Source organism: Acomys minous (assembly GCF_964271855.1).
Source record: "Acomys minous genome assembly, chromosome: 17".
Taxonomy (NCBI): domain Eukaryota; kingdom Metazoa; phylum Chordata; class Mammalia; order Rodentia; family Muridae; genus Acomys; species Acomys minous.
This window is the reverse complement of record NC_140500.1, coordinates 53,462,157-53,487,818: the sequence shown is the minus strand read 5'-3', so window position 1 is coordinate 53,487,818 and position 25,662 is coordinate 53,462,157. Positions and strand designations below refer to the sequence as shown.

Here is a 25,662-nt window from a genome sequence, read left to right as displayed (position 1 = left end):
CAAGAAACCATGTGCTTTAACCTCCCTCTGCTGTGCCCAGAGGTTGTGCCGCTACCCATGCCTCAGCCTGGTGCTAGCACAAAGGGTGTTTGGCAAGGTCAGTCTATCCGCTCCCTTCTCGGATGGGGAAACCAAGGCTGGGAAGAGGACGTACTGCAGGCAAGGTCCAACAGCTCTCAGGAATGGGATATTTACCCCCAAAGAAAGAATGTGGATGTTGGTAACCATGATGGACGTCCTAGTGCATACATAAGCAAGGCATACATAAGTAGGCTGCTGAGCTACATCCAGCCCTGGGCTAGGATTAAAACTTGCATATAGCCGACAGGACACTGCCATGGTCCTTCCCTAAAGAGTCCTGCCCAAGCTTTACAACCTCCATATTGAAAGCAGAAGCCCATGCCCCCCTCCCCCACTTCTCCCCACAGCCCTGCCTTCTAGCTCTGGGCCCCAAAGCCTGGTTCCCAACTTCTTTCTTTGATCAAACTGCAGTTGTGCTAATGGGGTAACACTAGGGACTGACCACACTAGTATCATATCTTGACCCCATCGTGGACCAGCTGTGAAATAAATTTGGTATAATTTTCCATCCCGTCTCAGTTTCCCTGTGTGTAAAAAGTAAACAGTAAGGAGGCAAGCTTGCCCTGCCTGCCCAGAACCATACTCTAGATGCTCCCCTGTGTCCTACAACATCAGACGAGGGGGTTCAGTTGGTACCTTCTACTGGTCACCTGCAAGTGGGATTAAAGGTGTGCGCCACCACACCCCCCCCCCCCCAGGATGTAGCTCTTAGTGACTTCTCCAGCACCACACCTGCCTGCTAACATGCTTCCTGCCATGATGATAATGACCTAAGCTCCTGAAACTGTAAGCAAATGTGAGAGCCAAAATTATGTTTTATGCTTTAATTACTGTGCCTAAGAGATCCATAAAACAAAAATGCCTCCAACCTGTAAGCCCCTTGCCCAAGGACAGATACTTCCTGAAGTCCTGGAGGCTATTTATATAAGATAACAAGCCACAAGTTTTCACTCTCATAAATAAGTTTGTTTGACCCAACTGACAAGATGTGCTTGATCGTGCATAGATAGGAGGTACGTAGGCAAGGAAATACAACAGGATATCTGCTTTCCCTTGAATGGATGTAGGCGGGAGGTATACAGTTGGAAGTATGTCAGCATACATGCTTGCCCCTGACTGGACCTGATGGGAAATACATAGCCTGCCATTATAAGCCTTTGCAAAATGTGACTTGTGGCCATTTTCTGCGAACCTTGAAATGGACCTGGCCAGAGTCCATCTTCCTGACCAGTATTTAATTAAAGCTTGCTTCAAAATTGGTTCAAAAGCTGTAGCAGTGATCTTATTCTCGCATGATGGAATTAACATAAGCCCTCAATTAAATGCCTTCCTTCCTAAGAGTTACCTTGGTCATGGTGTTTCTTCACAGCAACAGAATAGTGACTGGGGATTGCTGTGACCGGCCTGACCATGCTGCTTGTTGTAGGAATGTGGGTTTGTTTTAGGAAAGCGGTTGAATGCTTTTCATGGGTTTTAATGGGTCACACTAGTAGGAACACGGAAAACAGTGGTGCAGACAGCAATGTGAATTACAACAGCTCATTTCAAGATATTTCAGAGGGGAAAGATATCACTAAGTGGTCTAAAGACCATCCTTAATGATATTTTGGCAAAGATTGTAGCTGCTTTTGCCCTTGTCCTAAAAAAATCTGCCTGAAGCCAAATTGAAGACATTGGCAGAAGAGATTTCAAGATAACTTAGTATTGTCTGTGTTGCATGGTTATTTGTGGTCTCTCTTATGTATATCTATCATGAAAAGAAGTAAACTGAGCAAGAAAAACACAAAATGTAGTTTGAGGAGAAAAGTAGCACCAAGAAATGTAACGTCGGAGACACGCTCAGTGCTCTAGAAAAGAAAAAGTTTAAAGAAAAGCCTAATGATAAATGGAATAGAGTGGTGACCTCAGGGCACGACCCTACTGGGCTAAGCTTCCAACTTGTGAGAAAGAATTAAAGAAAAGCTTAAGCAGCGAAGTAAACAGCCAGCAACAGAAAGCTGATACAATGTAATTGAAGGAGGGGGGCCACATTCCCGCAGCAGAACCTGGTAGCTTCCACCTGGTGGTTCTGGCTTCAGAGTCAAGGTTAAAAGAAAGAGGTGTGCAGTCTTTGCACTGGACTAAAGAAAGCTGCTGAGGCCACACATGTATCGAAGGTGTCCCTGTATAGAGGCCTAGAGAGGCCAAGGCCAAGCTGTGAAGGTAAAGTCTGGATTGCTGGATTGTGTTGGAGACCCCAAGATGTTGGAGATGCTAAAGTCGTGAAAGACTTGCCAAGAAGAGAAATAGACCTGTTGTGAAGCCAGCCCAAGAGAGATAAGTGTGTTGCAGTCAACAAAGCTAAAAGGAGTCGGAGATCTGAAAGTGTGGTTTGACAACAGACAGAGATATACAGAATTTGGGGTTTGCTCTGTTGGGTTTCATTCTTGGTTTGATCCAGTATTTCCTCACTATGCTCCCTTTCCTCCCTTTGGGAATCATAATGCATATTCTGTATCATGTGATCTTGGGCTGGAGAGATGGCTCAGAGGTTAAGAGCACTCACTGTCTGATCTTCCAGAGGTCCTGAGTTCAATTCCCAGCAACCCCATGGAGGCTTATAACCATCTATATAATGAGATCAGGTGCCCTCTTCTGGTGGGCAGGCACACATCAGGCAGAACATTGTTTACATAGTAAATAAATCTTTTTTTTAAAGTATATGATATTTTTTTATTTTGATTTTGCAGGGGCTTACAGTTAAAAGATGGTCATGAGTCTCAGAGACTTGGACTTTGGACTTTTAAACAATGTTGAGACTGTGAAAGACTATGGGGGCTTTTGAGTACATTTTGCATTATGATATGGCTATTAAGCCTTTTGGGGCCATGGAGTGGAATGTGGTGGTTTGAATAAGAATAGCCCCCATAAGCTCATATATTTGAATGCTTTGTCACTGGGGTGTGAGGAGGTATGGCCTTGTTGGAGAAAGTGTGTCACTGCAAGTGGCTCTTGAGGTTTCAAAAGCCTATGTGCCCAGACCCAATGACTATTCTCTCCCACTCTTTTTCTGTGTATGTGCATGAGTGTGTGCGTGAGTGCATGCGTGTGTGTGTGTGTGTGTGTGTGTGTGTGTGTGTGTGTGTGTGTGGGCATGTGTGTGTGATGTTGCTCTTAGCTACTTCTCCAGCACCGTGCAAGCCTGTTGCCATGCTCCCTGCCTTGACGATAATGGACTAAGCCCTCAATTAAATGCTTTCCTTTATAAGAGTTGCCTTGATCATGATGTTTCTTCACAACAACAGAACATTGACTAAGACTTCCTGGGACTGACTTTGCCTTTAATGCCATGCTGCCTTCCCTCACAGGATACCTTCTTCTGCTGCAGTGGGCACTATACATATTTCCTGGCCAGGACCTCCCTACTGCTCTTATGTGAGGCTATGTGTGACTACCAGGGGCTAGGGCATTCCAAATACTGGGTGCCTATATCAGCAATCCAAGTTTCAGCCTCAGTTTTCCTACTGTCCTTGCACTAGGGCCTTGCTGGAACCTCTTCTCTGCTGAAGGCCAATGACAGCTATCTCTGCCCTGGAGCCAGATCTTCCTGGGTCTACACACTACCAGCCCTAGGACAGCCTTACCACAGTGTCAAAGGTGCACTGAACATTCCAAGCAGAGGAGGAACCATGAAGGGCAGTGTCAGAGTGTCCAGAATTTTCTAGAATGCTCACAGTCCATATGGGTTCCAGAATGGCCAGCAGGGCATTGAGGAAGCAGTGGGCAGGGCTGGTAAACAGGATCCATGATGACATGGGTGGCTGGGTGGCAAGTTGGCCTTCAGGAGCCTTACCTAAATGGGGGACCAGTCCCCATTCCCCAAGTCTGGCTGATCAGCTGCAGGCACCCCATGTAAAGTAATACCACGGTGAGGTAACAAGATGCTTCCAATGGTGCCAGGTCCCCTGGTCACCTAGACATGGGACAGGAATTCCACCCTTACAGCTGATTCTAACCCCATCATTGCCTCTGCTGAGACCACAGCAACATCTAGCTTTCAGTGGGAAGTCCATCTCACCAGGGGTTCCATTGTCAACCATTTAATCCAATCCCCCTGTGAGCCTTATAAAGCACAGGAGTCATTTTCTCTTTTTGTAGGTGAGGAGAGTCTTGGGAGCAGTATATTTACAGCACCACCACTCTACTCTCCCGTCCATCCAGCAGTACACTCTTATTCACTCTTGAAAGCCCCACTCACATATCAAATGGTAACTCCCTTATGCAGCCCTCTCCTACTGCCTACCTTGCTTCCACGCCAGGAAGACTTTTATTTGTTCCCTTCTCACTTCTTTTTCTAGGGATGTATTTGGTCCTAGAATCACATAGACATGGACTTGGCAATACCCTCCCACCAGAAAGCTCAGTCAGCAAAGTCCCTATATAACAAGGGAACTGTGGGACAAGACACAGGGCCAAGAGCTTACTTAGCAAGGAATCATGACCCTTGCTGTCATCTTTACACACAGCTTTCTGCTTGACTTCTTCAACCCATGTCCTTTCCCCTCAGAAGATTCCTCAGGGGTTGGTTTGACCATTCCACAGCCCATACATGTCTTGGTGACCTCTGGCATGCAACCAGGCCCAGCTCTGAGAGGATCCCAACCTGAAAGCCTCTGTCCCCCACCCTGTGGCCAGACTGCCCTGAGGTCCTGGGTCTGGGGGCCCATTCCTGCCTTTCCTTCCTTACTGCTTCCTCTTCAGCATGCACGCATTTAGGACCCCAGCCTAGACCCTGAATGAGATATGAATTCATCTAAGTCTTTTGGGATTGTGGAGGGGGAAGTGACAAGCTGGCTCTAAGTGCCATTAAAGGCATCTAAGAGACCTTACAATGTCTTGATCACTATGACGTGCTTAAAATATCAAGATGTCAGTCCTGCAAGGTTGAGGCCTTAAACTCCAGAGCCTAGGGGCAGGTCAGTGTTCGGATCCCAGCTGTTCCGCATTAGTTGTATGACCTTAGGCTAGGTTGCTAACCTGTTTGTGCCTCCACATAGCTTCCCCCTTGGTAGTGTTGGGAAATATTAAATGGCTTAATATTCTTTAAGGACTCAGAACAATGCCAGGAAGTCTAAATTTCACAATTGAGAAGGCAGAATTCCAAAGGCTGACACATATGAAAATAAGTCATGCATATGTTAATTATGATAACAATGTCTACAATAAAATACAAATTAACACATTCTACCAGCACATTAATTCTGTTGAATGGAGATTTGTTTTACCTGTATGTGCACACTCTTTGTTTGTATATGGAGCCAGGGAGTAGGGGAAGCCCATATCCCTTCCAGCCCCTGTTCAGAGCTCCTTCTACTCCCTGCCCCCACCCTCAGAGCTGCTGCTTCCTACCCTGGGGACTCCAGAGTCTTTGAGGATTCCTGGACCAGGCTCCAAGTCAGTTTAGTCCGGTTCTGCAGCCCCTTTCCTGCAAGCCTGGAGAAGGCATCCAGGCCAGCCTGAGGCCCCAGCTCCTATCCTAAGCACTGTTGCTCCATGCTCTGTCCCCAACCCTGCTCTTCAGCACCCTGGGAAGGCAGCATCTATTTCTTTTCCAGAACCTACTGGATGTTTCTTCTCTGGTAAGAGGCACCAGCCATGGACACAGTTCAAAAGCACACCAGGCAGTTCTGTGGTTGGGAGTCAGAGAGGCTTCCAGGAACTGGACGGGGGATGGGGCATAGGGCTGGTGTGCTCTGGGGTCTGGATGCTGGTAACACACTTGTTCATTTGTGATGGGTCTATAAGCCTCAAACTTACAGTGCACCACTTCCTATATGTACATAACAGCTCATTGTTTATGTTACAGGTGAAAACCAGTGTGGGGACTCCAGCCTCCAACTGGCAGCAGCCAAGAGCCCAGGTCTTGGGTGCCAAGGAGCTAGTGTCACCTCTCATAGATGTCCTCACTGGCCTTAGTCTCCTTCACCAAGTGTAGGAGTGGACAATGCTTCTGTCCCTGACAGAATGCTCTGGGTCCTCAGGGACAATTCCTGAGCCTTGGTGCCCCAGACTCACAGAATATACAGGGAGTCCCTGCATGCACACCTTGGGTATCCCAGTAAGAATACCTTGCTTAGCTGCAGAGTGTCACCGTCACTGTAAAAAGGACATCAGTCAGTCCACAGAACTTATGATGGTATACAAGCCTCTGTGCATGCATGAGTGCATGCATGTGTGTATGGCTGTGTAATCCTGTCATCTGGGTGGCCTTATATGAAAAGGCCCATCATGCTGCCTCTCCATTATCCTAGACCCCTGGCCACTGCTCATCTCTGTAACTGTGTTATTGAGAATATTACACAGATATGTGGATGTGACTGCTAAGGCTGGCTTCCTCACTTACTGATCCAGATGTCACATTTCTTTTCACTATTGAATTCTATTCCATGACATGGATGTGCCACAGTTGACTTAACCATTGTAGGATACAATAGTTTGGTGACTGAATGCCCCTCAACGCCCATCTATAAAGGCTTGGTGCCAGCTTAGTGTAATTCAGAGGTGATAGAATTTTTGCATTTTCCTGGAGTGTGCCCTCAAAGGGGTCTTTGGGACACTGGGCTCTTCCCTTTTTTTTTTTTCTTTTTATCTTGCTTCTTGTCTATGAGGCAAATTATTTTGTTCTATCAAAGACTTCCCACCATGCCACACTGCCTCATCACAAAACGGGCTGGAGGCAGCTCAACAGCTAAGAGCACTTACTACTCTCAAAGAAGAGGACCTGGGTTTGATTCCCAGAAGCCATATTGGGCAGCTTAAAACCATCTGTACCTCCAGTTCCAGAGGATCCAATACCCTCTTCTGGCCTCCATGGGCACCAGGCATACACATGGTACATAGACATACATACAGGTAAACTACCTATACCCATAAAGTTAAAAATAAACAATAAAAATACAGGAAAATAAAATAAAACAGGGGCTGGAGAGATGGCTAAGAGGTTAAGAGCACAGGCTGCTCTTCCAAAGGCCCGGAGTTCAATTCCCAGCAACCACATGTTGGATCTGGTACCCTCTTCTGGTGTGCAGGCATACATGTGGGTGGAACATTGTATACATAGTAAATAAATCTAAAAAAAAAAACCCATAAAACAAAGTAATGGGGTCAAGTGACCTTGGACTGAGACTCCAAAACCATGAGCCAAAATAGCCTGCTTTTCTTTAGAAGCTGACGGTTTCAGTTTTATTGTAGCCTCGAAAGCTGACTAACAGCAGGAGCATCTGGGCCATGTCCAGCAGCATCTGTGGCAAATGAGCCTGTGGATACAGACTGTGAGCACAGAGCTTCCATTCTCTGGGAGAGGCAGCCCAAGGGTGCCTCCGCTGGCTGCTATGGGAGAGTATGTTTATTATTACAACAAACCACACTGACTCCAGAGCTGCTGCCTGCTCTGTGCACCCCATGGCAACGGGGTGAAGGACCTCATTCCCCCGCAAGACTGGTACTGCACTAGCAGTATTCCTTATTTCAGTTCATTTCCTTTGGGTAGAAGCTCTGAGCTGTGGGGTGTCAGGTGGAGAGAGGATGGAGCTTGTTCCTGAAATAGACAGGGAGCCCATGGAAAGCAATTGGGAAGAAGAGGCCAGGAAGCAGGAAGAAGGCCCACTGGCCAATGCTGGCCCACTATGGGTGATGGCTGGTGGTGGTGGCAGCAGTGGTGGTGGTGGTAGGTAGGTAGGTGTGTGTGTGTGTGTGTGTGTGTGTGTGTGTGAGAGAGAGAGAGAGAGAGAGAGAGAGAGAGAGAGAGAGAGAGAGAGAGAGAGAGAGAGAGGGGCCGACTTTGAGCTCCCTCCCCTTAAGTACTGGCTCAAAGCACACCTGTGGAAACTCCAAGTGGCTGATGCTTATTCAAGCTGAATCTTTATTTCAGAGAATGCTAAAAGCAAGAAAGATTCAGTCAGACCACAGAAGATGGTTGTATAGAGGGAATTTGCTTCAGTTTCCAGAGGGAAGGGAGGCCACTGCCTCCTGTAACTCGTTCCCTTACTTCTTATTTTTTCAATTTATTTATTTTTATTTTATGTGCATTGGTGCTTTGCCGGCATGTGCTTGTGAGAAGGTGTCAGATCCCCTGGAACTGGAGTTACAGACAATTGTGAGCCACCATGTGGCTGCTGGGGACTGAACCCGGGTCCTCTGGAAGAGCAGCCGGTGCTCTTCACCCCTGAGGCATCTCTCCAGCGCCTCCCCTACTTCCTACTAGATCCCGAGGAACATACAAGGCCCTGGCTTTCAAAGTGCTTGTATACAAGCATGAGGACCTGGGTCCAGACCCTCAACATGCATGTAAAAAGCCGGATATGGTGGCAGAGCCCTGGAATCCTAGTGCTGGGGAGGCAGACACCAGAGGACCCTTAGCCTCACTGGCCAGCTGCTCTTGACCAACAGATGACCTTCAGGTTCCATGAGAGAGACTCTGTCTCAAAAACTAAGGTGGAGAAGGAGAGAGGAAGAGCCCCCATGTCAACCTTTGGATTCCACATGCACACACACACACACACACACACACACACACACACACTACGAAGCACATGAGAAGATCAGTCCCCCTGCGCCCCAACTCCCTAGAGACACAGTGTGACTGCTTCAGGATGTTTCTCCTGGCTTTGGTCTCAGGGAGCCACATGGGGCTGTGAATACTTGTGATGTTTGTGATGTCCATTCTATGACACTATGCCCCCCACTGACTGTATGCTTAGGGGTTGGAGGCACATTCCTTCCCACCCTTTGTGGCTATGGGGTGTGCGGCAAAGTTCCTAGCCCACTGGGGTGGCTGTGGGCTTGGCTTAGCTCCCTTACCTCCCTGGTCAACAGGTCATGGCGACAACTCAATGCGGTGCCTGTGTTCAGCCAGGGCTCCCTCAGGGCCGTCCCTGGAACTGTGGGCACAGGGTGGAGATGTTTTTTATGGCCCTGGGTAACTCACATGGCTGCATAAAAGGTCAGACCCACCCCTTCCAGCAAGCCTAGTGTTTTCCAGGGCTCTAGAAGTTTCCTTGTTTATGTGCCATCCTGCCCCAAATCTCCTCCTTGCCAGGCCCTAGGCCCTCCATATAGGTACCAGGTGCCGGCATTCTACAGAACTATTTAGCTATGCTGAGACAAGGCAGTCAAGAGCCTGTGTTCCTGGCCATTCTGTGGCTACAGGAGAGCTGATAGCCTAGCATAGAGGTCAGTTGCCCCTTTGCTAGGGACACAAGGTAGGTACTGTCACTCCGTCCCCAGGACTTCCGAGGTGCAGACACAACAGGGAATCATGGTTCCATGGCCTACACCAGGCTGGGTGGGCACCTCACAATCCCATACCCTAGGCCTCTGGCCCAGTGTCACATACTGGGGCTGGATATGACCTCGGTCAGTGCACTGGGATTCAGCATGGGCTGGCACCAGTGCTGGTCTTGTGAACTATGAGCCTTTGTCCATGCCTCTCTTTCCTCAGCTGTAAACAGGCTCTTCTTCATGCCTTGGACAGGGAGTCTGAGGTGCCAATGGGCAGACTCATCCTTCATCCTGCCTGGCCCTGAGCCTCATCCTCAGGCCTCCGGGTAAGACAGCCAAAGAGGACTTATTGGCTTTCCTGTGCTGGCTCTGGCTCATAGACAGCCCTGCCTACCAGCTAGGGGGCCCTACCACAGGCACAGGGAGATGATTGTCCCTAGGTTGGCCTCTACACTACTTGTTGCCGCCAGGCTGCCCTGCCCAGAGTTCAGCCAGAGTCTGGAAAAGTCTAACCTCCGAGGAGGACACCTCTAGATACCCCTAGACTGGGTATGTGGCAAGAGGCAGGGATCCCAGGGAGACAGGGCAGCATCTGGACAATGGGCCTGGGTCTCTCTTTTACGCTGAGAAGAGATTAGCCTAGGGTAGTGGTCATCAGCTATGGGAGGGTTCAATTTTAGACAGTGAGTCACTTTATTTGTCCAGCCTAGTACCTACACAGTGCCAAAGCAGCCTCTTATACACAGGGACATTGTCCACACAGCCAAGGTGTTGGGTGTTCCTATTTGCACACGTTCAACACATAGTATATAGAACATGTGCAGACAGGGTTAAGAGCCATGATTACTGGGGCTGGAGGGATGGCACAGTGGGTAAAAGCACTGGTTGCTCTTCCAGAAGTTCAGTTCCTGGTACCCACATTATTACAACCACCTGTCACTCTAGTTCTAGGGTATCTGGTGCCCTCTTCTGGCCATTAGATCCAGGCGAAACACTCAGAAATGACCACGACATACTATAACAGAAGTCACAGAAAACCTACCAAATTATTTCTGGGGTTTTTCATTTAATATTTTCAAGCCTTAGCTGGGCGTGGTGGTGCACACCTGTAATCCTAGCACTCAGGGAGGCAGAGGCAGATGGGTCTCTGTGAGTTTGAGGTCAGCCTGGTCTACAGAGTGAGCCCAGGACAGCCAAGTCATCACAGAAAAAACAAAAGTACTTACTTACTTACTTAATTAATTAAAAAATATTTTCAAGCCTTGATTGTTCATGAAAAACTAAAAGCACAGAAAGCAAATGCCATGGGCAGGGACTGCTGAGAGTACATACGGTAGTGTGAATGACAACGGCCCCATAGGCTCATATAGTTGAGTGCTTGGTCCCCAGTTGGTGGAACTTTTTGGGAAGGATTAGGAGATGTGGCCTTGTTGGAGGAGGTGTGTCACTGGGGATAAGGGTGGGCTTTGAGGTTTCAAAAACCCACACCATTCCCTGTTAGATCTCTGCCTCACATGTGTGGATCAAGATATAAGCTCTAAGCCACTACTCTAGTGTCATGCTTGCCTGCCTGTTTCCGTGCTTCCTGTCATGATGGTCAAGGATTCACCCTCTGAAACTGTAAGCCCCCGAATCAAGTCTTTATTCTGTAAGTCGCTTTGATCATGGCATCTTATTGCAGTGATTTAAAAGTAACTAAGACAGTGCACTTCACCATCCCAGCCACCCAGTGACACAGAAGACCGCAAATACCCATCTGAGCAGAGTATCTAGTATGACTCAACAACCCCACTCAATAGGCAAAGCCAGAGTGGGTGAGATATAACCTCTACCCTGTAGACAGGTGCATAGCCAAAAGAGCACACAGCAAGGTGGCCACAGAACACTGGGACCCTAAGTGAATAGAAGACACCCACTTTCAATAAACAGACCTAGGAAAGTCCCAGAAAGGGGAGCCTTCACTGAGCTCTGAGAATAGGTGGTCAGCTGAGAAGAGGGCTCTGTGCTGGGACTCCTGGGCTAGGCTTGAACAGGCAGGCCCACATGGCTAGGTCCACTCGCAAGGAATCCAAATCCCCTCACTGCCCAGGGCTTGAGATACATCCAGTCCCTTCCCAGGCTTACAGTAGTAGAGGCCTTCCCATAGATCGCAGGGCCTTGCAAGGCTTGTGCCCCAGTGGCCTTGGTAGTCCCCATACCTGGAACTACCACATCCTGCTTTTTCCAGGCCTAGTCTACTGACTGATAGGAGGAGCCACAAGACACCAGATGTAGTGCAGGGAAGAAAAGGCCTTGCTTGTCAGCTCACTCAGACCACTACGCTCTGACATGTCAAACCTTCAGGTGCCACCCAGCAGCAGAGCAAATACATAGGCACCAACTCACTGGGTCTTCTTGGCCTTTCACAAGGTTTGCTTAGACTCTGAGATGCTGAGATGGCCCTATTCAGTCGCTGAGCAGAACTGGAGTTTCTGACTCCCACACTGCAGATTGAGGAAACCAATGCTCAGAGAGTCAGAGGCCTCTCCAAGGCTCCCTAGCCAGCTGATAGGTGAGGAAGCCACCCTACCACTCATAGTCAGCCAGGTAGCCAGCCTTAACTCCAAGACCATCTGCTGTTATAAGCAGGCTTCCTGGGCTCTAGAAGCTTCAGAAATCTACACTACTCACCTCAGGCCAACTCGTGAGTTTTACCCTTGAATTCTTTAATAGCTAATGGATCCTCATGGTTCAAAACTAAGGAGGAAGGAACATACAGTTATGTCTAGTAGAAGACGCCCAGTTCTGGGTTAAATGGTCCTTCTCCTGCCAAGTCAACAGTATCCAAGGGAAAACGTGCATGGGATTGCAGGGGCCAGGCCCTCTGAGTCTCACACCCTAATGCTAATGTGTTCTCAAGATAAACAAGCACCCTGACTGGAACCAGAAGGAAGGAGCAGATGCAGGAAGATCAAGCCTTACATGCCAAGCTAGTGGGGTGCATACACTTCTATTTTGGGGTGCAAGATGGTGTGGCAGCAGGCACTGTTCCCCAGTATCTGCTCTGTTCAAGAGGCAGAGCTTCTCTTAGCAGATGGCAGTGGCCTTGGCAGAGGTCCCCAGGTGCCCTTGGCCTCAGGGAGGCTGGTAGCACTAGAGAGGAGAACCTGTCCTGAGCCAGGGGTAGGGGCATCTTTACGGAGTCCAGTGAGAAGGGGAGGACAGTCCCAGACAGGCAGACTCTTCCTGGAATCTCCTTACACTCTGTCAATGAGATCAGGATAGTACTGCCATGGGTACTTATGGGTACCAGGGTCAGTGAGGTCTTTGGGATTTCTTTTCTCTCACTCCTCACCTTGAGTTCAACCACAGTGGGGTACTGGTATCCTCAGCCTCAACAGCTGCCTTAGTCTCCACCAGAGTCCCTCTGGCTTTTTCTACCAAGATTCACCTCCAGCCTAGGCCTGATCCACATGTATCAATAGACAAGCATGTGTGAAAAAGAAAGAGATGACATGCAGGCTACAGGCTGCAAGAGACCCATAGACTATCCTGCGCTCACTCAACACATGTGTACTGAATCCACCACACTTCCCTTCGCAGGAAGCATCCTATGTTCTCCAATGGCTCCACTGGTCCGGAGACATCTACAAGCAGAACAGTAACTCCAGGTGCTGTGTGCCAACTAGGAACTTTCAGGAAAAAACCAGTTGGAACCTGAGGGACTGAGGTGGTCCAAAGTCACTGCAGGAGGACTGGTTAAGACTCAGCAGCAGAGCCGGGCGTGGTGGCGCTCGCCTTTAATCCCAGCACTCGGGAGGCAGAGGCAGGCGGATCACTGTGAGTTCGAGGCCAGCCTGGTCTACAGAGCGAGTCCAGGACAGCCAAGGCTACACAGAGAAACCCTGTCTCAAAAGACCAAAAAAAAAAAAAAAAAAAAAAAAAAAAGACTCAGCAGCAGCCTCAAAGCCAGAGTTGGCCTTGGGGGCAGCAGTCCCAGAAGTAAAAAGGAAAGACTCAAAGGTCCCAAAGGAGACAGGTGTGGCTAGAAGCAGGGCAAGGTGTAGGGTGGCTGGGGGCTGGTCCTTGAGAGCAGGGAGTAAGCCTTAGATATGCTTAGAATCAGGGGTGATTGGCATGCTGAGTCTGTATCTGAGAGCCCTACAGACACAAGTCTCAAGCTCAGCCCCATAACCTGGCCTCCCACTACAGCAGGTGATCCTGGGGAAGAGTCCCTACTCTCTAAGGGACTCACTGGACAAATCACCTTCCCAAGGCCAATGGCAAAGCCAAGGATATGATTGAAGAACAAGAACAGAAGGGAGGCAAGGGTACGTGTCCAGCGGCCTTGTGCATAGCCTAACCTGGAATGCTGCAGGGCGTCAGCCAGGCCAGCATCTGCCCTGTCCATGGGACCCCTCACTAATGCTCCAGAAGAAGTGGGAGTTCTGATGACAGGGGTCCTCACTCTAAAAGGGTATGAATCCGAGGGGATCCTGCCCCTTTTGAATTTCCATTCTTCTCTGTAGATGCTCCAGGGTCAGCCTGAGTCCCTCTTGCTCTCCCCGCCTGGTCAGGCATGGGGGATGTTAACGCCAGCCACAGTGCCCTAGGCTGCCTGTGACCTCACTATTCAAGAAGTCTTCTTCCTTAAGACTCCAGGAACAGCCTCAGGCCTAGGCAGTCAGCAGGGGGGCATGCCACCTCTCTTCTCCTCTGTTTTTCATCAGGAAGGTTCAACCCTGCTGGGAGGGGCTTCCCGATGTAAGACGCCAGGAAGGGTTTGAGGTCTGTCTAGAATAAACGATGAGTTTTCTTGAGGAACATACAACCCTTGGCATGGCTTAGAGTTGTAGAAATACCAATGGAAAAGATGAATCAGAAAGAAAAGGGTTCTTGTGTATAGGCCCCAGCCAGCAGAGGAGAGGAAGTTGTGGTACTTTGGAGGCAGCATGGGGTCCCAAGCTTTGCTGCCTTGTAGCCTAACTTTCCGACTCCACATGGGGCCCAGGGTGGGGCCAGGGAGGCAGGTTGCAAGCTGCAGGCTCAGTTCTGATGTGCCCAAACTCCCCTGGCTCCCTTCTAACTGATATTTCCAGTCCAGTGGTTCAGGCAGGGCTGCCCAGGCATCTAGTTCTCGGATGGCAGAAGCAGCCAGTCCACGACTTTCTGGCTTTCAGCCTTGGGGTTGTTTTGGGGGAGCCAATTTGTCCCAGGGCTGGCCAGTGGGCTCGAAGTTGCTAAGAACCTTCATGGGACAGTTGCCAAGCCTTGGGAGTTGCTGTGCGTAGCCCAGCCATTATAAGAGCCAGGTCTTTGCCTACTAGTGGCATCCATTTGAATTGCTTTTTACTTGAGTTGATCATTTGCAACCCAAAGACCCCTGGTTAATACATCTGTTCCCTCAGCTCAATAGATACTCATGTTTCTTATGGCCTAGTATTTCCTAAACCATGCTACACTGGGGAGGGACCTAAGGAGATGCCAGGGGACAGCCAGGCAAGGACATTATTTACAGGCTCTGACAGCCACCCCACAAAGGTGGAAACTCAGAAGAGGAAATGGATTCAGAAAAGTTAAGACCCCTACTGAAGTCAACTGCCAACAGGCAACAGATTCAAGGTCCTTGAGAACGGCTTCCTGGAGAGAAGAGGAGCGGTCTGAGTTATCCCCACATACTGGACCCCATCTGGTCCTGGGAGCTCTGCCAAGGTGGCCTAATCACTCTTCGGCTCTGGAGACAGTCAGGGACTGAAGTCCCACCAAGAGTGAGGGGTCTGAGACATCTGGGGACATTTCTCTTAATGGCACTGGAGAACAAATGGAGGAAATACTAAGTGGTATGCAGTAGCTGCCAAGAGACAGGCTTTGAATGTCAGCAAGCACCACGGCAATTAAAAATGTATCATGCCCCTCTCGAGCCGCTCCAAATAGATGTCTTTGTGCTGAGGAATGGAGCTGCTGGGGCAAATGAGACATCCTGCGGCCGGACATGCTTCAGCCTCCCTATCTTTCAACCCCAGTTGGCTTCCACCCCTCTGAGGCCAGGCTGTGTGAAACATAGGCACTTGTGCTCCCGCTCTGCACACACCTCAAGTAGATCCCAGGATGCGAGACAAAGTGGGGAGGTAGGGCATGGCTGCAGACGTCCAGCGAGCCTTGTCCTAACCCATACCACACCCACCTGGCTTTGACAACCCCAATCCAGTCCAGCTCACTGGCCCTGCTTCGCCTCCCTCTTAGTTTGAGACAAGGCAATTTGCCGAAAGCCAATTCACAGAATAGTCAATTTGTAGAACACCAAAACCATCAAAAGGCCTTGTTTCCCGTAACCTTTTCGTTTTAGCTGACTGGTTTCCATTTTTGTCTTCAAAATGGCATTTGCGGGAGTGTTCAGTTTGTCTCTGTCCCCGCCGCCTGCTGTGGCGGCAGCAGGCTCAGGAGAGCGTGGGGACTGTACCATCACTAGCATATGTGGCTCTGGGCAGAGGGAGAGCAGGCATGGCTGACAGCCAGGCAGACTCACAGGCCCAGGGGAGAGGGGAGGCTTTCTTGAGAGGAACCCTCAGGCTGGGCTGGGCTGGGAATTCTGGGAAGTGCCCAAGGACAGTGGGCCAGATCCTGCTCCAGTAGCTGACTGATAGTCAGATCTACTAGCCTCCAGAGGGGCTTATACTATTTCCTTTAAGGGCTGGGACTGCTTGAGCCTTGGAAAAGAGGGTAAAGTAGTCTCAGCTGATAGGGAAGAGGGTAGCAAAGAGTGGTAACCACAGGGTATCTTAGGGGACAGAGAGCAAGAGGCAGCCAGCCTCTGTTCCACAGTCACCAGGGTCTGAGCCAATAGACCCTTCATCTGAGCCTCAACTCTTAAAAAAAATATTTTTCTTAAAAATTTTTACTGACTTATATGTGTATGTGTCTGTCTTAGTAAGGGCTCCTACCACTGTGGTAAACACCATGACCAAAAGCAACTTATAGTCCATTATCAAAAGAAGGCAGGGCAGGAGCTCAAATCTGGAGGCAGGAGCTGATGCAGAGGCCATGGAGGAATGTTGCTAACTGTCTTGCTCCTAATGGCTTGATCAGTCTGCTTTCTTATACAACCCACGACCACCTGTCAAGGTGTGGAGCCACCTACAATGTGCTGGGCCCTCCTACATCACCACCAATTAAGAAAATGCACCATAGGCTAATCTGGTAAATACATTTCTAAACTGAAGTTTCTTCTTCCCAAATGACTATCCTAGTTTGTGTCAAGTTGACATAAAAGCCACCCAGCACAGTTTCTGTATGAGTGTATGCCATGTGGGTGCAGGTACCTGTGGAGGACAGAAAAGGGCTGGAGTTACAAGTAGTTTTGAGCTGCCTGAGATGGGTGCTGGGAACCAAACTAAGGTCTCTGGTATCTTTCCAGTCCTCAGAGCCTCAGTTTTTTTTAAAGGGTGAATTTGTTGGGGCTTGTGTGCAGCGTGGTATTATATCACACACTTATCCCATTCCCAGCACCAACCTCTCCAAACAACAAAACAAAAACCAGATAAATCAAATGTGTGACTCTGAGATAATTTTAGACTCATCTGCAGTTACGGAAAAATAATATTGCGAGTTCCTGCCAACACTGTAGTCATTTCTCCAAACAGTAATACCTCAGAACTCCATAGCGCACAAGCTCCTCAGTCTTGCTCATCCCTTGAGTAGAGTGTCCATGTGGTAGAATGGCAAAGCACTAATAACGAACGAACGAACGAACACACACACACACACACACACACACACACACACACACACACACACATCAAGGCACAGCCTCCAGGAGCACACGGAAACAAGTTTCTCATCCTAGAGACTGGGAGAAGTGCCCCAGCGCAGGCCTCCATGGAGCATGTGGCTCTCAGGAGTCACCCTGCAGATGGCCAGCCTGTCTGCTTGTCCTGTCCATCCAGACCTCTGTGCCCTCCAGCACCTCTTGCTGTCCTGGGGTGAAGAGAGGAGACAATGGGTATCAGGAAACAGAGGAGCCAAATGGAGTGCCTACACGGAGCAGGGCAGGAAAGAGCAGCCAGAGAGACTAGAGGGCCAGGCTGCCCTTAGCAGGGGTGATTTCTCTATAGTAGTTTGGGCTCCATTCTGTGCTTCCAGGACCTTCTACAGCCTGGCTTGGTTCTGTAGCAGCCCCAGAGTGGGTTGCTAGAAAGGATGGGGAGCATAGAGGAAATGACAGGAGGGATAAGAGAAGTCAGGAAGACAGTGGAGGTGTGAGATCAAGAATGGTTGTTCCCTTGGTACTCAAAAGGAGTGGCTTGCAGGACCCCTTCAGATACCTAGCCCTAGACGTTCCATCCCCCTGCCTCAGCATCTTGAATGTTAAAATTACAAGCATACACTACCATGCCTAATATCCCAAATACTTTAAAACCATCTCCAGGTAATACAACATGTCAAATGCTGGGAAGATGCTGTGGAAATAGTGGTGACACTGTGCTGTTTGGAAGAACAATGGTGTGAAAAGTCCATACATCAGGAGCAAGCCTGTTTGCAGATGTGACCATCACAGGCCCACACACTTGAGGTAACTAACAGTAAAGAGCCAGGTTTGCAGGGATAGAAGACCTGTGGAGGAGAGGAAGCCACAGCAGAGTGTCTGCACATCGATGGATTCCTGTGGGTGCAATGAAGTGCTTGGTATAGGGCCAGGCACATCTGAGATTTTCTCTTTGGAACTTTCTGGAAATGACACCCTCCCCCAAATACACACACACACACACACACACACACACACACACACACACACACACACACACACACACACCCCACACCACCACCAATTTCTATCTACAGGTGGTTGAATCCAAGGCTATGAAACCAGACTAAACACAATAACCTTATCACTGCAAAGACCCCTTACTCTATGCCACCTCAATTTGCATTGCCCATTTGTGTTCTGAAAGGAAGTGCAGACACAATAAAGCTTGCCCATTCCCACACCACCTCAAAACCATAGCCTGTTCCACGTGAACACTGCAGGCAGGGGAAGACCTAGAGTCAAGTGAACAGCCATTTGCCAAGCAGTGGCCACTCTTAGCCAACTGATCCCACAGGCACCTGCTGGGGTAACCTTGTTCCCAGGAAGGCTGCTGCCCTTGGGGACATAATGCCCTGGGTGGTGACAGCTCTTGGCAGAGCTCCCAACATATCACAATCTGATCTTCCCTTGACTTCGAAAGCAGTCACATTCCTAGAAAACTCAATGTATAACCAAGTCACACAAAACACATTTGGACATCTATCTTGGTTAACACAGGCAGGGGGCTCGACATCTTGCTCAGGCTGGCCTCAACTCAGTGACAGCTCCCCCTGAGTTGAACCCTCAAAACCACAAAGAGGAGGTGGAAGGGGGAGAACTGACTCCACAAAGTTGTCCTCTTACCTCCACTTATGTGCCATGGCACGTGCCTCCCCATCATACATACAGTAATAAATAAACAAACGAATGCATGCATGGATAAATGAATGAAGAAACAAATAAATATTTTAAATCCTGTGTTCTATAGAGCTGATCTGGACAAAGATTTATTGAAAGTGATGGTAAGGGCATGACGTGCAGGTACTTCTTAGGGGCACCTGACCAGTGTCCTGCCACCTAGGCCTTTTGGCCACCCTTGGACCCTTCCTTTCCTTTGAATCCTACCTACCAGCCCTGGCCCCAAGGATGCACAGATGACAATTGGTGAGGAGGGTATTGGGTTTGGAGCCAGGCAAATTCCTGGCTATGAACCTGAGCAAGTCACTTCCCTGCAGAATGGGCCAACCACAGACTCAACATGGCAGAGGTGTAGGGGCTGGACAAGAGTACAAGCCTTAAGTTATCCGAGAGCGAGCTAAGCCAAAACCCCATAAGCAAAGTGCCTCATCCTGAGAAACATGGGGTCACTGTTAACTGCAAGGAAGAACGTACAGCTACTCAGCCTAGCCTGACTCCTGCAGCTTGCCCCAACTGCTCACTGTGGCCAAGGGGCAAGTCAGGATCCTGCTCCTCTACTTTCCTGCAACCTTAGCCCCACCCTCCGTGGCTCTGCTCAGTCCACACTGAGCTGTGACACTGGGAACCAGGCCACAGGGCCCTACCCATGCTGCTAGTTCATCTGTCCCTTTTCCTCACACTCAGTCAGTGTTTGCCATTTCAGCAACTCCCTTCAGCATGATAATAGGTTGGAGCTTGGCTTTGGGGTGAAGACTGCCCAGGTTCACCCCTGCCTGGGACAAGTTGTCCTATGACTCAGTTGAATGGTCTGCACAATGCAGGTAAGAATAGCCCAACCTCCTAGGGTTAAGGGATGTGGTCCAATGAGCTAAGGGACATGACATTTGCATATTCTGAGGCTCCTGCTCTCTTTGATTGTGTAGCAAATGCCAGTTGCAGTCTTCAGGGCTCAGCCAACTGTGGAGACCACTCTGTTTTGGGACTGAGGTAATGCATACCAAGAGCCTGTAGTTCACAGCTCTGTAGTCCCCATTTAGGACAATGTGTGGCACCACCCAGGACTTGACCATTTATCCTTTGGGCATGTGATATACTTGGCACTTTTCTAGGTGCTGGAGGTCCCTGAGGCTTAACGCTATCAGGTAAGCTGATATTCTAGTAGTAAGGCAGACTGGCAGACTGGCCACCCAACAAGCTGAACATGGTGGCAAGGTAGATGGAAGACCAGTGGGGAAGTTAGAGAATGGAAGGATGGGAGGTCTGCAGCTTTAGTCCTGAGGTGCCAGGAAGTTCCAGGCAGTGAATAAATGATCCAGTTAGTGGACAGATGGGTGGACCACAGCATGGGAAGAGGCAGCCAGCACCTTGCTCTCCAAATCCTTACAACCCTACTGCATAAAGCTGGAGCCCCTGGATGTGCCTAGCCAACACTCCAGCTCAGCTGTGATGGTGAAGATGCTGCTGTGGTCAGTCAGGGTGGGGTACCTTCCTCACAGTGCTACTAAGCTGATTAAACTGTCAGAGGCAGCCTGGTCAAGGAGTGTAGGCCTTGTGACTTCTCTACTCAGATGCTATATGTGTTGCTTTTGTTACCTTTATCCCATCACCAGGGCACCTCCATAGGCGACTGAGGACCCACTTCTCTAGGTGATATGTTTACCTTTCAGAGTGACACACAGTAGGATATTCAGGGGGCAAAAGGAATGAGAATGGGTGGGAAGGTGGAATAGGACACACAGTGTGTCTGTTTGACGGGGGTGGGGGGCAGCACTTCTAGGCCAATGGACACCTTGATTGAGTGACACATAGGAACACATGGCTGCTCAGGTCTGGGATGCCGCATATTGGGGGAGGGGCAGAATTGCTAAAGCCACAGTAGCACATAGCTCCAGGAGCCCCAGTCGGGTTCCTTCCTCTCTGTACCTCAGTTTCTTGCTCTATATAAAGGGAATGATCATATTAATTTGCAGCCGTTGAGGGAGGCAGGGCCAGGCACAAGACTGCTCTGAGCTGACAGCCATCAGCTCATTCTACACGACTGGCCTGGGGAACCAGTAGTTTGGAGCAGCAGTTAGTGAGAGTCCCTGTGCCGGGCTGGACCCTGCCCTGGTCGAGTGGAATTTAATGGTGGGCAGAGAGACTGCTGAGTGCCTAGCAGGTAAACCAGCAAGGCCTGCTTGACTCCACACCCTCTGCAAGGGCAGAGGCCATAACTGATCTTCAGTCCTCTGCAGCCAATCTGTTTGGGATGGCTGACAGCATCAAAATGTAGGAGGAGGTGGGGTTAGAGATAGCTCGGCCTACAGAGCCCCAAGAGTTATAGAAAAATGGAGAGACCTCCAAGGAAGGGAGGTGGGGACCACTGATCTCCAGACAGGTGCTGCCAACAGGGCTGCCTAAGATTGTGTGTTCAGGCACAAGTCCCTGGCCCTCGACAGGCTGAGTGAACCTTGGACGCATAGTGGACTCTATGCGACGAAGCAGTGATCCTGGCAAAACGGTTTCCATGAAAAGCCCAGGCCCCATGCCTAGGCCAGTGCATGCCAAGTTTCCACGGGTGACTCCTGCAGCCTCAGCTTCCCCTATTTCAAAATAGGGGCGGAGTTATCTTCCTTCCGGCCCAAGTAAAGCCTTTCAGGTGGCCCTGGGCCCAGCTGCTCTCCTTGACAATTGTCAGATTTCATGCTAATGACATCTTCCCTCCACAAGCAGCTTAGTGGCCCCTGCAAGTTGTCGGTTTCTCCGACACCAGAGACTCCTATACCAGCAGGTAGAAAGAAGTCTGCTGCCTGGCAAGCACCTTCTCCAAAGGTGAGGCAAAGTCCCATGTTGGGGAAAGCGTTACTATTTTCTGGCCTTGTCACGGACAGCAAAGACCCTGTATCGTTCCCTCATACCAAAAACAAAAAGCAAAACAAAACAAAAAACCCAACAACTCACAGCCTTTTCCACTGAAAAACGCAGACCAAGAGCCAGCAGCAGCCATGGTCTGGCTCCAGCAAGGGCCTAGCAGCTCAGCCTGCTGCTGCAGCCACGGGCTATGTTTACTTTCTTTCAGGCTCATTAGCATGGGAACCACCCCTCGCAGGAGGGGAGGAGGCAAGGCCTAAGGAGGGCTTGGAGGATTACTGTGGGGCTTGGGGCCTCTGCGAGTTCAAGGAATGTTTGAGAGAGTTTGAATCCCCCAGATGACTTCCTACAAATTGTTGCAAGCCCCCTCTCCCAGCCCTGGTGGCTGATCCCAATTCAAGAATACCATACCTTGCTTTCTAACCTCACAAGATCCAAGATCACTTAACTGTCCCTAGAAGCATCCAAGCACTAAACAGATAGCCTAGGGCAGGTAGAGACCAGACTCAAACCTCATCTAGTCTCCCGGGCCTAGAGCGCCCACAAGGGGAAAAGGTTGTTCTTCCCAGAACAGCAGCTGCACAGCCCCCAGAGAGCCTAGAAGGAAACTAGCATTTGAATCCCACTGCCCCCTGGGAAGCCTGGCTTCACCAAACACAGCTTTGCTTCCATAAATACCTAGTCCCGTGATGTCACCACCTTAAGCCCGACTTTCTCCACCTCCGCTGCTGGCATCAGGCCCAGCAGACGGGTGCTTGGTACCGGTACCAGCAAATTACACCTGCACTTGACAGCTGGACACTGCTGTCACCTTCACCTGTCTATGGAAGATGCCATCTCCTGCCACTGTCTCAGACTGCTGATGGCCTTCCACCTGGCTTGGCTGCAGGCCATGGGCTTCTCAACATCAAAGCTTTCCCTAACAGGCCTGCCAGGGACACTGCCAAAAGTCTAGACCATGGCCATGAGTCTGGGACCCTCGTTTATGGATTAGAAGGTGGGTGCCTGCTTCAGCAGGGGACTTTCACAGCTCAAGGAAGACTTGCTGACTAAGATCCTTTTTCTCCTCATCACCAACAACACTGCCTCTGCCTCTGCCGCAGGGGACAAACACTGGAGGCAAGCCTGCTCCCCCTTGAAGCCACCTGCAGAGCAGCCACCCGCCCACCCTCAACCAAGCCCCTCGCTCCAAAGAGTTGCGGTCCTTTCTGCCTCAGGCGTTAGTATAAACCTGTCTCCCATACTCACAAATAGCGTCTTCGGCAAGCCATCCTGCCCAAGTCTGATTTCCTTCTCTTTCTCTCTCTCCCGCCTGGGCTGAGGAGGCTCAAGGTGGCTCAGAGGAGGAGCAGGATGCTCAAGCGAGGTGGAAAGGAAGAAAATGAAAGCCAAGGGCAGTCACTTTCCCAGGACTAGCAGGTTCAACTAGAAAAGCTGGTGTAATGTGTGGCAGGGGGCTCCAAACGGGTCCTCCCACGCAGGGTTTACACTGTGCCCAGAAGCCTGGGAAGACGGCAAGTCACCATGGTCGCCAGGTTGGGCGGGGGCGTCTGCCTCGCTGCTACCTGGGACTTCCTTGGGATTTTTCCCTCCTGCACATCCGGGGTGGCAGTGCGCTGGGATGAGGAGGGGAGAGCTGGGGGAGGGGGGTGTCTGTGCCGGTTTGCTCTCGCAGCATCCGGAGGAGGGACAGGAGTGCAGGAGCGCCCCCCTCCCTCCAGGAGCAACGTAGTGCGGCCTCGCTGGACCAATCGCCAAAGTGCTCGTTGCCACGGCAACTGCAGCATCAAACAGGGCCGCCCTGCGGTGCCGCTGCAAAATCAAGAGCCTTGGCGCTGAGACCAAGGTAGCTCTTTCTGGCCCTTATTGGAAACCTGGAAATCCGTTGCTAAAATGCGCTCACAGCCCAAAGAATGTAATGATGGCACTGCTTTCCAGGGCAGCTTTTCGTTCTTGGCATGGAAACATAGAAGCCACTAAATAAACTAAGCGCTCGGGAGATCTTGTGCCCTGGAGTTAGGGGCCATGAGACTTCAGGCAAGCACAGTGTCTCCTGTGATTCTCAGATGCGCTACTGTAAAATGGGATCATAACAGTTGTGTAACTGGTTCTGGAGGGCTGACCACATACAGTAACTGCATAGCAGATGACATAGCTTGGGTCACTGCTGCCAGTCATGACCTAAAGGGAGTGGGGCCGGGGCTGGGGCCAGTCTGTTCTAGCTGTGGTGCCCCTCCTCGCTCCTCCTCCTCCTCTTCCCATCAACTCCAGTGTGCCTGCGGAGCATCTGCCTTCATCAAGGATACATTCTAACCGGTGGCTGCGGGGGTGGGGATGGGTGCGGGTGGGGGAGGGATGAAAGTCGGAATGTGAATTGTGCCTGACAATCAGACCAGGCTTCAACCAAGCAGAAGAGAAAAGGGGGAGGTAGGAACCATCTTCTTGACCTGTGGGCAGAGAAAAGAAGGCCTCTCCACGAACCCTCACCCAGTGGACTGTTACGGTGGGCAGTTTCTGGTCAAAAAATTTGTGCTAAGGCCCTGAGGCAGAAAGAAGCTAGACGGATTTGAGAGACATTAGCACAAGCAACGTGGCAAAGAGGAGATGAAGGTGAGAAATGCCTGCTTCTCTTCTCCGGCACATTCACCTTCTCTCCCCTCTGTGTACCTCACACCTCCTTGAGCAGGCTGCTTAGTTACCAAGTGTCAGTCAGGAATCTCAAACCCAGCTGAGTCTGTACATAAGGGATGCTTTTTAACTCACACACCTTGGGGCAAGGGGCCCTTGCTGAGCTCATTCAGGACTAACAGACAGAGGGTGGCACAGCCAGCACTTTGTCTGGCCTGAGTCCAGAGGAGGGGCACAGGGAAAGATGAGGCAGTGAGAGTGTGACTCCTGTGGCTGGGGGTGGCAGTTGCCAGGCTGACTCTATTTTCTTCTTTCTCTTAGCCTCTCAGATCGACTGAAGTTAGGGCAAGAGGGGTGCTTCACTCTTGAGTTCTGTTTTTTTATTAGGGAGGTAACGGATCTCAGAGGCAGGGAGCAACTTACAGAAAGCTGCACAGCAAAGAGGGACAGAGGCCAGATAAGGAGGACTTCATTCTCTGGGCAGAGTATCCTTGTGTGCAGCATAGTAACTGCTGAGGTAGCAGGGTGGCCAAATGCAGGGGACTCTGGAAATAGCCAGTCTTCCCATGGCCTGCCCCTTTCAGAAGAATGCTGCCATAGGAATAATTCAGATTTATGTAAGCTTAGCACATAGTAAATGGTCCCAATCTCTCTTTCTTGAATGAGCTGCACTATAGTTTATCAAGGTCAAAATACTGCCACAGCATCAGAAGGAGTCCTGTTGTTTTCATAGCTGAGAACATATCAGAAAGATGTGTAATTAATCACAGTCTCTCAGAGAGGCAGTGGGAAGATGGCACTAACACTGAGGTAATACAAGCCCACCAGTGTGCTTGTGCCTAAGCAATGCCTTTTCAACCTTCTTAAAGAGGAGCTTCTTTTCCCACTCTCATTTCACAGATAAGTAAACTGAGGCTGTGATGGAGAACTGGCTACCTTGAGTGCACTCTGCTATGAAGTCCTCATTATGGGCTCCTTCTCGTCCTCTCTTTGGACCCATGACATCCATTACACACCTGTATCTTTTCTGGCCCTTCTTCCAGAGAGGCACACACATCTCGGTTATACTCGATTTTAAAGTAGAGTAAGTGATAAAGACCTCCACACTCAGAAACAAGCTACCGAGGCTTTCAGACTTTGACAAAGCATTGAGGACAGCTCTCAGCAGTTGTTCTCACACCTGGCGCTTTCTGCCTGGCACCAAGTTAGGTCTGGTCAGGTAAAAGAGACTCCAAAAGCCAGACAGTTGGCATTCCAGCTGATCTCTAACTTGAGACCCCAGAAGTTCCTGAGTTCAAGGAAGTAACAGGGAGTCAAAAGTATGCTATCTCCAAGTGAGGGTCAGACTGCTTAGTCTTAGTGTGGTGGTGTGAAGCTCAAGGGCA

The 25,662-nt window shown here is 50.0% G+C and overlaps 1 protein-coding gene across 9 annotated transcripts in view; it reads right to left on the bottom strand.

Moving 5' to 3' along the window:
- The window catches only part of IQSEC1 (IQ motif and Sec7 domain ArfGEF 1), a 337,559-nt gene that overhangs the window by 130,805 nt on the left and 181,092 nt on the right, over positions 1 to 25,662 (bottom strand). Inside the window, exon 1 of one of the 9 annotated variants that reach the window (XM_084765771.1) lies at positions 22,898 to 23,275. The exons of 6 other annotated variants lie outside the window; for them this stretch is intronic. In XM_084765771.1, the coding sequence (XP_084621897.1) occupies positions 22,898 to 22,920 (23 nt within the window). In that variant the 5' untranslated portion in view covers positions 22,921 to 23,275. Of the gene's footprint in view, positions 1 to 22,897; positions 23,276 to 25,662 lie in introns of those variants that run through there. 2 more of the 9 variants (XM_084765774.1, XM_084765765.1) reach the window with 2 other exon arrangements.